This window comes from Sciurus vulgaris, assembly GCF_902686455.1.
Source record: "Sciurus vulgaris genome assembly, chromosome: 3".
In the NCBI taxonomy this organism is placed as follows: domain Eukaryota; kingdom Metazoa; phylum Chordata; class Mammalia; order Rodentia; family Sciuridae; genus Sciurus; species Sciurus vulgaris.
Window position 1 is genome coordinate 50,023,354 of NC_136463.1, and position 12,657 is coordinate 50,036,010.

The 12,657-nt window shown below is 34.9% G+C and overlaps 1 protein-coding gene across 6 annotated transcripts in view; it reads right to left on the minus strand.

The window, feature by feature from the left end:
• The window catches only part of MAP2K4 (mitogen-activated protein kinase kinase 4), a 125,939-nt gene that overhangs the window by 31,844 nt on the left and 81,438 nt on the right, over positions 1-12,657 (minus strand). For all 6 annotated transcript variants that reach the window (XM_079135309.1, XM_079135310.1, XM_079135314.1 and 3 more), the window contains 2 exons: positions 12,386-12,437; positions 10,735-10,862 (listed from right to left, as the gene is read on the minus strand). In XM_079135309.1, the coding sequence (XP_078991435.1) occupies positions 10,735-10,862; positions 12,386-12,437 (180 nt within the window). The remainder of the gene's footprint in view (positions 1-10,734; positions 10,863-12,385; positions 12,438-12,657) is intronic.

A 12,657-nucleotide genomic window follows, 5' to 3' on the forward strand; every position in this document is an offset into this window, starting at 1 on the left:
CATAATGGACACACATATGATTACTGAAAGTAACAACATGGGGGACTATGTATGAACAGTCTGTATACTTTTTTTTTTTTGCGGTGTTGGGGATTAGAACCCAGGGCCCTGTGTGTGTGAGGCAAGCACTCTACCAAATAAGCTCTACCCCAGACCCCAGTCTATGTACTTTTGAAACTAAGGTAGTATTAACTCAAACTAAATTATCGGAAATTTAAGATGCTAACTGTAATGAACATGATAATCATTAATAAAATATCTAAAAATGTAACAACAAATGAGAAGAGAATCAAAAAAAGTAAATGAGAGGGAGGGGGGTATAAAAAATGGTGGAATGAGAGACATCATTACCCTACGTACATGTATGATTACACGAATGGTATGAATCTACATCATGTACAACCACAGAAACGAAATGATGTACCCCATTTGTGTACAATGAATCAAAATGCAGTCTGTAAAAAATTAAAAAATAAATAATCAAAAAAAGTATAACACAAAAATTTAAACAACAGAAAAAAGGACAGAAATAGAGAAAATATTTTTAAAAATGTACAAAACATAGAAAATAAAGTAATGAAAGTAATTAAATTCTCCAATTAAAAAAGTAGAGATTAGTAAAATGTACAAAAACATGATTTTTCTGTATGCTATCTATAAGAGCCTAACTTTAGATCCAAAGGCACAAATAAGTTGAAAGTAAGAGAATGGAAAAAGATACTTAATTTAATAGTAACCAAAAGTAAGCAAGGAGAGTTATATTAATGTAATATAAAACAGTTTCTAGCTCAAAAAATTGTGATAAGAGATAAAAGGTCATTAGATACCCATAAAAGGGTCAATCCTTAAAGATATAAAAAATATAAACAGGCCTTTTTAGGCTAGCTTCTCAGAGCAGACCGCCCAGTGACAGCCTTCCTACACAGACACAAGTCCCCAAACCAGCGGAGACCTCCGACCAGCAAGCAGCCTCTGGGACCAGAGCAGGGCAGCCAGAGACTTCTCCAGGCGGCCCTGCCGCCCTCCAGCCCGCAGGCATTTTCAATGGGGTGATCCAAGATGGTGGACTAGAGGGTGACTGCATCTCCACTCGCTCCAGAACCCAGGATTCAAGAAGGGGAGGCATTGAGAGACTCGGACTAAAATAGAACCATGGGGTGAGACTCCCACCCAGTGAAGCTTGGCCCGGGCTGCAGGCCCGGATTTGGGCAGCTTATCAGAGTAGGGCAGGGCAGCTAGAGTCTTCTCCAGGCAGCCCCGGACACTCCAGCAGTGGGTTCCTCCCACACGGCCACCTTCACAGAAAAGGCCCTCCAGTGAGAGCCTTTCCACACAGAACCAGCTCCAAGCCCTGGAACCAGTAGCAGGCTTAGGGACAGCTTTCTTTGGAACTACTGCATTATCAAGTTACTCCAAGACTTCATGCTACTGAAGGCTGAGAGGTAATACACTGGAAATCTTCAGGGACACTATAAGCAAATAGAAGAAATCTGCAATATCACAGAGTCCCACTGACATCTGACCAATATGAGAAAACAAGGGAAGAAAATGACCCAAACAAACCTAGATACTATATCAATAAAACTCAATGACAGCACAGAAGATACGTCAGAAAGGGAATTCAGAATGTACATAATTAAAACAATCAGGGAAGCAAATGAGGAGATGAAAGAGCAAATGCAGGCATTGAAGGAGGAAATGAAAGAGCAAATGCAGGAATTAAATGATCGCACCAATAAACAGTTAAAAGAGCAAATACGGGAAGCAGGAGATCATTTCAATAAAGAGTTAGAGATACTGAACAAAACCAAACAGAAATCCTTGAAATGAAGGAAACAATAAACCAAGTTAAAAACTCCATAGAAAGCATAACCAATAGGATAGAACACCTGGAAGACAGAACCTCAGACATTGAGGACAAAATATTTAATCTTGAAAACAAAGTAGACCAAACAGAAAAGATGGTAAGAAATCATGAACACAATCTACAAGAATTATGGGACATCATGAAAAGGTCAAATTTAAGAATTATTGAAATTGAGGAAGGCTTAGAGAAACAAACCAAAGGAATGAACAATCTATTCAATGAAATAATATCAGAAAATTTCCCAAATCTGAAGAATGAAATGGAAAACCAAGTACAAGAGGCTTATAGGACTCCAAATATACAAAATTACAACAGACCCACACCAAGACACATTATAATGAAAATACCTAACATACAAAATGAAGACAGAATTTTAAAGGCCACGAGAGAAAAGAATCAAATTACATTCAAGGGGAAACCAATAAGAATATCAGCAGATTTTTCAATCCAGACCCTAAAAGCTAGAAGGGCCTGGAACAACATTTTTCAAGCCCTGAAAGAAAACGGACGCCAACCAAGAATCTTATACCAAGCAAAACTTACTTTCAGATTTGACGATGAAATAAGATCCTTCCATGATAAACAAAAGCTAAAGGAATTTACAAAAAGAAAGCCGGCATTACAGAACATTCTCAGCAAAATATTCCATGAGGAAAATATGAAAAACAACAATGCAAATCAGCAACGGGAGGAACTAGCCTAAAGGAATAGCCAAATAAAGGAGAAAACAAATCATGTCAAAAAAAACCAAAAATGAGTCAAATGACTGGGAATACAAATCATATCACAATAATAACCCTGAATGTTAATGGCCTGAACTCATCAATCAACAGACATAGACTGGCAGATTGGATTAAAAAGAAAAATCCAACAATATGCTGCCTACAAGAGACTCATCTCATAGAAAGAGATTCCAATAGACTAAAGGTTAAAGGATGGGAAAAAAACATACCATGCACACAGACACAGCAAAAAAGTACCCATCCTAATTTCAGATAATGTGGACTTCAAGCCAAAACTAGTCAGAAGGGATAAAGAAGGACATTACGTACTGCTTAAGGGAAGCATAAATCAGCAAGACATAACAATCATAAATATCTATGCCCCGAACATTGGCTCATCCATATACGTCAAACAAATCCTTCTCAATTCCAGAAATCAAATAGACCACAACACAATAATACTAGGCGATTTTAACACACCTCTCTCACTGCTGCATAGATCGTCCAAACAAAAATTGAATAAAGAAACCACAGATCTCAATAACAAAATCAACAATTTACACTTAACCAACTTATATAGAATATACCATCCAACAAAGAATGAATACACTTTCTTCTCAGCAGCACATGGATTCTTCTCTAAAATAGACCATGTTTTATGCCACAAAGCTCCTGTTAGCAAATACAAGAAGATAGAGATACTACCTTGTATTCTATCATATCATAATGGATTAAAATTAGAAATAAATGACAGAATAAAAAACAGAAACTTCTCCAATACCTGTAGATTAAATAATACACTATTATATAATGAATGGATAACAGAAGACATCAGGAAGGAAATTAAAAAATTCTTACAAGTAAACTAGAACAAAGACACATTATATCAAAACCTCTGGGACACTATGAAAGCAGTACTTAGAGGAAGATTTATTTCATGGGGTGCATTCAACAAAAGAAGCAGAAATCAACAAATAAACGACTTAACACTACAGCTCAAAGCCCTAGAAAAAGAAGAGCAGACCAACACCAAAAGTAGTAGAAGACAGGAAATAGTTAAAATCAGAGCCGAAATCAACGAAATTAAAACAAAAGAAACAATCAAAAAATTAACAAAATAAATAGTTGGTTCTTTGAAAAAACAAACAAAATTGATAAATCCTTAGCCACACTAACAAAGAGAAAGAGGGAGAAAACTCAAATTACTAAAATTCGGAATGAACAAGGAAATATCACAAGAGACACGAGTGAAATACAAAACATACATAGAAGCTATTTTGAAAATCTATACTCCAACAAAACAGAAAACGTCAAAGACATCAACAGGTTTCTAGAGACATATGAATTACCTAAACTGAACGAGAGGACATACACAACTTAAATAAATCAATTTCAAGCAATGAAACAGAAGAGGTCATCAAAAGCCTACCAACAAAGAAAAGTCAGGGACCAGATGGGTTCTCAGCCGAGTTCTACAAAACCTTTAAAGAAGAGCTCATTCCAATACTTCTCAAAGTATTCCATGAAATAGAAGAGGAGGGAACCCTCCCAAACTCATTCTATGAAGACAATATCACCCTGATACCTAAACCAGACAGAGACATATTGAGGAAAGAAAATTTCAGACCAATATCCTTAATGAACACTGACGCAAAAATTCTCAACAAAATTTTAGCAAATGGCATACAAAAGTATATTAAAAAGATAGTGCACCATGATCAAGTGGGTTTTATCCCAGGGATGCAAGGTTGGTTCAACAACCGGAAATCAATAAATGTCATTCACCATATCAACAGACTAAAAGTTAAGAATCACATGATTATTTCAATAGATGCAGAAAAAGCATTCGATAAAATACAGCATCCCTTCATGCTCAAAACACTAGAAAAAATCGGGGTAGTGGGTACATTCCTTAACATTGTAAAGGCCATCTATGCTAAGCCCATGGCTAATATCATTTTAAATGGTGAAAAACTGAAAGCATTCCCCCTAAAAACTGGAACAAGGCAGGGATGCCCTCTTTCACCACTTCTATTCAACATCGTTCTTGAGACTCTGGCCAGAACAATAAGACAAACCAAAGAAATTAAAGGGATACGAATTAGAAAAGAGGAACTCAAACTATCCCTGTTCGCTGATGACATGATTATATATTTAGAGGAACCTGGAAATCCCACCAGAAAACTCTTAGAACTCATAAGTGAATTCAGTAAAGTAGCAGGTTACAAGATCAATGCTCATAAATCCAATGCATTTTTATACATAAGTGATGAATCTTCAGAAAGAGAAATTAGGAAAACTACCCCATTCACAATAGCATCGAAAAAAATAAAATACTTGGGAATCAATCTCACAAAACAGGTGAAAGACCTCTACAATGAGAACTACAGAACAATAAAGAAAGAAATTAAAGAAAACCTTAGAAGATGGAAAGATCTCCCATGTTCTTGGATAGGCAGAATTAATATTGTCAAAATGGCCCATACTACCAAAAGTGCTACACAGATTCAATGCAATTCCAATTAAAATCCCAATGATGTACCTTACAGAAATAGAGCAAGCAAGTATGAAATTCATCTGGAAGAATAAGAAACCCAGAATAGCTAAAGCAATCCTCAGTAGAAAGAGCGAAGCAGGGGGTATCGCAATACCAGATCTTCAACTCTATTACAAAGCAATAGTAACAAAAATGGCATGGTATTGGTACCAAAATAGACAGGTAGATCAATGGTACAGAATAGAGGACATGGACACAAACAGAAATAAATACAATTTTCTCATACGAGACAAAGGTGCCAAAAATATGCAATGGAGAAAAGATAGCCTCTTCAACAAATGGTGCTGGGAAAACTGGAAAACCATATGCAACAGAATGAAATTAAATCCCTGTCTCTCACCCTGCACAAAACTCAACTCAAAATGGATCAAGGACCTCAGAATCAGACCAGGGACCCTGCATATTATAGAAGAAAAAGTAGGTTCAAATCTTCAACATGTTAGCTTAGGATCAGACTTCCTTAACAGGACTCCCATAGCACAAGAAATAAAAGCAAGAATCAACAACTGGGATAGATTCAAACTAAAAAGCTTTCTCTCAGCAAAGGAAACTATCAGTAATGTGAAGAGAGAGCCTACGGAGTGGGAGAATATCTTTGCCACTCATACTTCAGATAGAGTGCTAATTTCCAGAATCTATAAAGAACTCAAAAAACTCTACACCAAGAATACAAATAATCCAATCAACAAATGGGCTAAGGAAATAAACAGACACTTCACAGAAGAAGACGTACAAGCAATCAACAGATATATGAAAAAATGTTCAACATCTCTAGTAATAAGAGAAATGCAAATCAAAACTATCCTAAGATTTCATCTCACCCCAATTAGAATGGCGATTATCAAGAACACAAGCAACAATAGGTGTTGGCGAGGATGTGGGGAAAAAGGTACACTCATACATTGCTGGTGGGGTTGCAAATGAGTGCAGCCACTCTGGAAAGCAGTATGTAGATTCCTCAGAAAGCTTGGAATGGAAACACCATTTGACCCAGCTATCCCACTCCTTGGCCTATACCCAAAGGACTTAAAATCAGCATACTACAGAGATACAGCCACATAAATGTTCATAGCTGCTCAATTCACCATAGCCAGATTGTGGAACCAACCTAGATGCCCTTCAGTTGATGAATGGATAAAGAAACTGTGGCATATATATACAATGGAATATTACTCTGCCATGAAGAATGATAAAATCATGGCATTTGCAGGCAAATGGATGAAATTGGAGGATATCGTGCTAAGTGAGATAAGCCAATCTCAAAAAACTAAAGGACGAATGATCTTGCTGATAAGTGGATGAGGACATATAATGGGGGGTAGGAGGGGTTAGCGTTAGGGTTAGGGTTAGGTTTAGGGTTAGGGATAAAGAAGGTGGTAAGAATGGAGAAAGGAAGGACTGTATAGAGGGAAAAGAGGAGTGGGTGGGGTGGGGGGGAAGTGAAAAAAAATAACAGAATGAATCAAACAACACTGCCCTATGTAAATTTATGATTTTTAATAAAAAAAAGAACATTATAGAAAAAAATATATGAACATACACCAACATAACCACAAAATACAGAAAGCAAACAATGACAGAATCGAAGGGAGAAATAATTAATAATTTATAATGATAATAAATAATTACAGACTTAAATATTCCCCTTCACAGAGAGAATATTTAGACAATACTTCATTAAGGGCATAGAGGACTTAAGCAACACTATAAAAAATAATGTAAGATCTGTTCGTCTTAAACACAAACAGGACAGACTATAAACTACCTGAAACAAATAAAACAGAAAACTCCACTCAACATTAGAATACTCATTTTCTACTCAAGTGCACATGGAATATTCTCTAGAACAGACCACACGTTATTCCACAAAATGTGTCAATAAATTTAGAAATACTGAATCACACAGTTATTTTCTCTGAACAAAATGGAATGACAGTAGAAACTAATAAAAATAGGACAAAGAAATTTCAAAAATGTAAACTGCATAGTTAATGGCTCAAAAAATTAAAACGCCCTAAAAAAAATTAGAAAATACTGTGAGATGAATGAAATGAAACAGAGAATAAAGAACTTAAAATGATTCAGAAACAGCAGTGTCCAGAGGAAAATTTATAGCCATAAACACATTAAAAACAACAAATAACATAATACCTTAAGAACTAGAAACAGAAGAGTTAACACAAAGATAACAGAAGGAAGGAAATATCAGAGTAGATGTCAAGAGAAGATTATACCAGGGTTTGAGAAATACCCACAATACATAAATGGACATATTTTTAAAAATACTGCTATGAAATGAGTTGTCTTTCACCAATGATCATAGACCATATTACAAACAAATATGAAATGACTTCTATAACAGGAAAAGTTCTAAAAGACAAAGAGATACTGAAATGATATTTAGAAGTCTCTTTGTGTTGGAGGGTAGCAGAAGGTTAAGAGAACCTTTGAAAATGGAAGATTATCACTCACTTGAAAAAGGGGAACAAAGAAAAAAAAATGAGGGCAAATATTTCCATGTTGTAGCTATTTCAACTGCTAAAGAAAAAAAGGCATATCTGTAAGCATTACAAATACATATATTATGTACTTAGGTGATGCAGTACAAAGTAAACATCATCTAAAATAGCTATACTAAAAATATGTATAGTCTTTATCTAATCATAAGGGAACAATCAGACAAACTTAGAATGTGAGATATTCTAAAAACACTTCCAAAAAAAGTCAGGTCATCAGAAAATAAAGAAAGAATGGTTCAGACAAGTTTAAATTAAAATAAAGACTGTTACAACTGAAATCAATGTATATTCTTAATGTGACCTTTTTGTTACAGTTGGGGAACAGAGGCATTAGGGAAATCTGAGTGTGAATTATGTATTAGTATTATGAAATTTTTAACTTTTTTAAGTGTGGTACTGACACTGTGATCATGCAATAAAATGTCCGTTGTCTTGGGAGATGTGCACTCATGTTTTTAGAATGATATTGCAACTAATTTTTGTTCAATAGTTCAGTATGCTGCACACACACAAACACAAACATACATACAACTTTACGGGAGGAAGAGCTGTGACAAAAATGCCACATTAGCTTATGAAAAAATTTATATGTATACTCTACATTTTGTGTGCTTTTTATGTTAAGTGATCTAATGAGTGCTTCCAATTTCTGCAGACTAAAGAAAAACTGTAAGTCTTAAAACAAAAGGACACATTCCTACTATGTTCTGTCAAAAAACATCAAAAAGGAATGAGAAGAGGTTTTTTAAATTAATGTTGACCCCATCTCATTCATTTATATAGGCTGCAGAAAAGCAGAATGGACACAAATTCATTTCATTTTATCTAGTAAAGATTAGAAGCAGAAAGTTTATTGTCGGCCTTCAAACTCCAAAGCCAAAGAAGGTCAACAGGAAAAGAGAAGCTCCATACCTTCTTGGGCCTGTGAATCACATTTCTACACAAGAACAAAAAGTCTTACTTTAAAAGTTACCTGAATTCAAAAACCTGTATAAATCAAATATAATTCTTAGCCAACATTACAGGGGGCTATGGTTTGAATGTAATTTGTCTCCCTAGGGTATGCATGCTGGAGGTTTGGTCCCCGAGGTAGTAAGGGATGGTGAAATATTTAGAGGTAAGGCCTACCAGGAGGTACTTATGTCACTGGAGGCATCACCCTTGGAAAGGATTAATGATGGTCTCACAAGTTAGGTCTCATGGGAGCAAGCTGTTAACAAAGCAAGACCAACTGACACACTTAGCCACTTCTGCAAACAGCCAGTTCTCTTTCCATTTCTCCACAATGTGATATAGCAAGAAGGCTCTTACCAAAAACCTAAAAGATGGTTTCACTCAATTTTGGACTTATAGCCTCCAAAACTGTGAGCTAAATAAATCTTTTAACAAGTACCCAGCTTTAGGCATTCTGTTACAATAACAAAGCAGACTAATACAGTAAAAACACTTAGCCAACCTTAGTATTAAGATAAGCCCTGCTGGATGCAGGGGCGCATTCCTGTAATCCCAGTGACTAAGGAGGCTAAGGCAGAGGATCACAAGTTCAAAGCCGGCTTCAACAACTTATTGAAGTCCTAACTATAAAAAAGGGGGAGATAGGGGACTGATGATGTGGCACAGTGGTAAAGTGCCCCTGGGTTCACTCCCAGATACCAAAAAAAAAAAAAAAAGATAAGACAAAGGCTTCATTATTATTAAATGTGTAAATTATGCCACTTCCCAAATGCTCCCATACCTATTTTTATTTCTTGCCTTTGATCTGTTGTGCCATTTCCCCCTAATGATCATGAGAAATACATGATTTTCTGAATTGTCCCAAGAATATGCCGGGGCAGTTAACACCCACAAATCTCAGACTTTAAGTGAAGGCCTATTTTGACTTAAAATATACACACAACTAACTTTGATAATGAAATGTGCAACAATTCTAAAACATTGTCAACAATAAAAATTTTCAAATAACAATGTTTTTCAAACACAAAACCAGAGTATTAATAGGCAACTGTTTGAATATATACAAAGAAATATAATACCATTTTTTACACTATTTACATATTGAGAGGTAAATAAGAGAAAGAATGCATGATGGGAAATTTACTCACAAATGACACAGAAATAAAATATATTCAAGTTTTTTAAAATAAACTTGAAATACTAATACTCAGCTCATTCATTTATAAACAAGTCGGAAAACTGATAATATTTGGCCTTTCATTCTTTTGACATTTCTATTTTTTATAATTTGGAAACATAAATCATAGGGTTAACAACAGACTGGCTGACGGTCTCAATAAATGATGGCAAAACCTTATGAATCACCATTATATAGTGTGCTACTCTCCAAAGAACCACAGGCACACCAAAGGAAGACACTAACCCCTAGGGAAAAACTTTATAACACTAATCCTAAATTCCAATTCAAATATTCATCAAAATTCAGGTTATAGAAACAGTATATGCAAATACACTGGGGTAAGAGGAGGGTGATCTCTGAAAGGACAGTATACCCGGAGGTTAGAGAGACTTCAGGTTGCAAAATACCAAGTGTCTAGACTGCATCTGTCTGTGTGCTTCATTCACTCCTAAGGAAACTGACAATATTCACAACACAAATTCGGAGTGAAAGACATAATACATTCTGCTAGGAACTTAAGTCTCTAACTGGAAACAGCATCCCTTAGTAGCCCAGGACATACTCTCAACATGTATTGATGATTTACTATAGTTAAAAGAGCATAGGAATGCTACAAACATCAAGACATTTTTGAGAATTGACCATCTGATTGATTATTTGAGTTGCATATAATGACAAAATAATAATTGGAAAAGACCGTATCTGCTAGATGCCAAATAACAGGAAGTGAGTAGAAGAATGAATATAGAAGTTCACTGAAAAAATGTAGCAGTTGCACAGAAAAGCTAGAACCTGAGCTCAAGCTTAGGGGAGAGGAAAATATTCTAGAATGATGAAGCTGAGGACAAATGGTAGATTCTAGAGGTATAACAAGAAAGGGCACAGGCTCTCTGTGCAATGACTACCAGGCAAGAAGGCTTGGACTGCACACTTACTGCCATGTATGGCCGACACCCAGCATCTCTTGTCTTGGCAATGGAGTCCACAAGCTGTCCACTGATGCCAAAGTCACAGAGTTTAATATTTCCACTTCTGTCCAGAAGAATATTGGAAGGTTTGATATCTACAAGACACAGATATGATTTGGTATAAAAGTAATCAAATGAGCTCTAAAGTACTTTAAGCAAAAGTATCAAAAAACCTTAGACAATACAAGTAGCTAAGTCCTTAAATTCAGACATGTAAGAAGCAAAATTATTCCTTCATTTAGCATATGCAATCATTATTCATGTTTTTTTAACATATAACTATATTGACTAGAATTATATAAATGCATGCTAGCCAAACCAATTTCACTACTGTTGTCTTAGTCCAAAAAGATATGAATAGAAATTATTTTTTCTCTTTATATGGTCACATTTATAAAACATACACATTAACTATGTGTTTTCTCTACTGGAAATGGGAGAAATCATTTTCTAAACACTGATCCTTAATAATGATCAAAATTGCTTCAGAATAAATGTAGGCATTTTAAAATGTTTTGTTTTCATCAAGAAGCTTATATTCATTTACTTGGTTCAAATTCATTATTTAACAGACAAAATAGTAGGAAAGAACTTAATCTTTCAAACAAAGTTTGGGTATCTAACCTACATGATTTTAAGCCGAAAGAGAAGAAGGCTATTTAATAATTTTTAACAAGCATTAAGTCAGGTATAATTTAACAAAATATTCTGATATTCACAGTTAACTAGTATCTTTGGTCTCAACCCTAAATGACAAGTCCTTCCATAAATTCCCCCAATTACTAATTTCTTTAACCACTAGTAACTATTTCCTAGAACTCAAGTTTTTTCAATTCCATGAATTTTTACTTTTCATTCTAATAACCATCAGGATGAAATACATAGTGCTATGTATTAAGTTTGTTTATTAGAAATCTACTAAGGGTAGAGACCCTAGAAGCTTTTTGCTCTGAGTCTAGCAAACATTTAATATATTTGCTGAAATATCCCCCATGGGTTACTGCTTTTCTAAGTTTGGTGTTCAACTCTACCAAATATTTAAATTTGAAATCTGTACCTAACAAGTCAAGATCAACATTTTGACAAATACATCATGCCTTAAAGGAATTTCAATTTATATTACTAATTAAAAGATCCCTCTTAAGAATTATCATCTAAAATGAAGAAGAAATACTTGACAGGGATTAGTAGCATGGTTTTAAAATGCTTGAGAGTAGGGGATGAGGGTGTGGCTCAGTTGCTACAGTATTTGCTTAACATTAGCATGCTCTGGGTTCAATCTCCATTATTAACAACAATAAAAAATGCTTGAGGGTACTATCTCCTAATTCTTCTCTGAATGTCCACAGGACCACCTTGATGCCTTTATAGAACAACTTGCAACAAAATTTAATTTTTAAGCCCAACATACTAAAGAGCCTGCAATTTATAGAATCCCATAGGAGGGGAAAAAAATACACATAACTAAGTAAGTTTTAGAACACACAGAATGTATTTTGCTAAACATATAAATGTTTCTGGAAAGCTTACACAGTAATGTTGGTTTTTTTACTAATTTTTTTAACCAATTAAGGGGAAAAGGTTAATTTCCATTCTATAAAAAGCAATCTATACCCACCTCTGTGAATAATTTTCAAGTTTTCTTTTAAGTGGTTTAGTGCTTTCACAGTCTGGGGAGAAAAAGATGAGATGGGATAAAGAAATTGTTTCCTTCTAATAAAACAGTGCAATAGTTTATCATAATATTCCATGTAGCCCTTTGAATACTTTTTAGCGTACTATTTCAATATTCTTTTTATGTTAACTAAAGATACTAAATAATGATTTTGAATCTGCAAACTTTACATGGCATGACAGCTTAAAAATAAGTTGCATAATTTAAAAATTCAT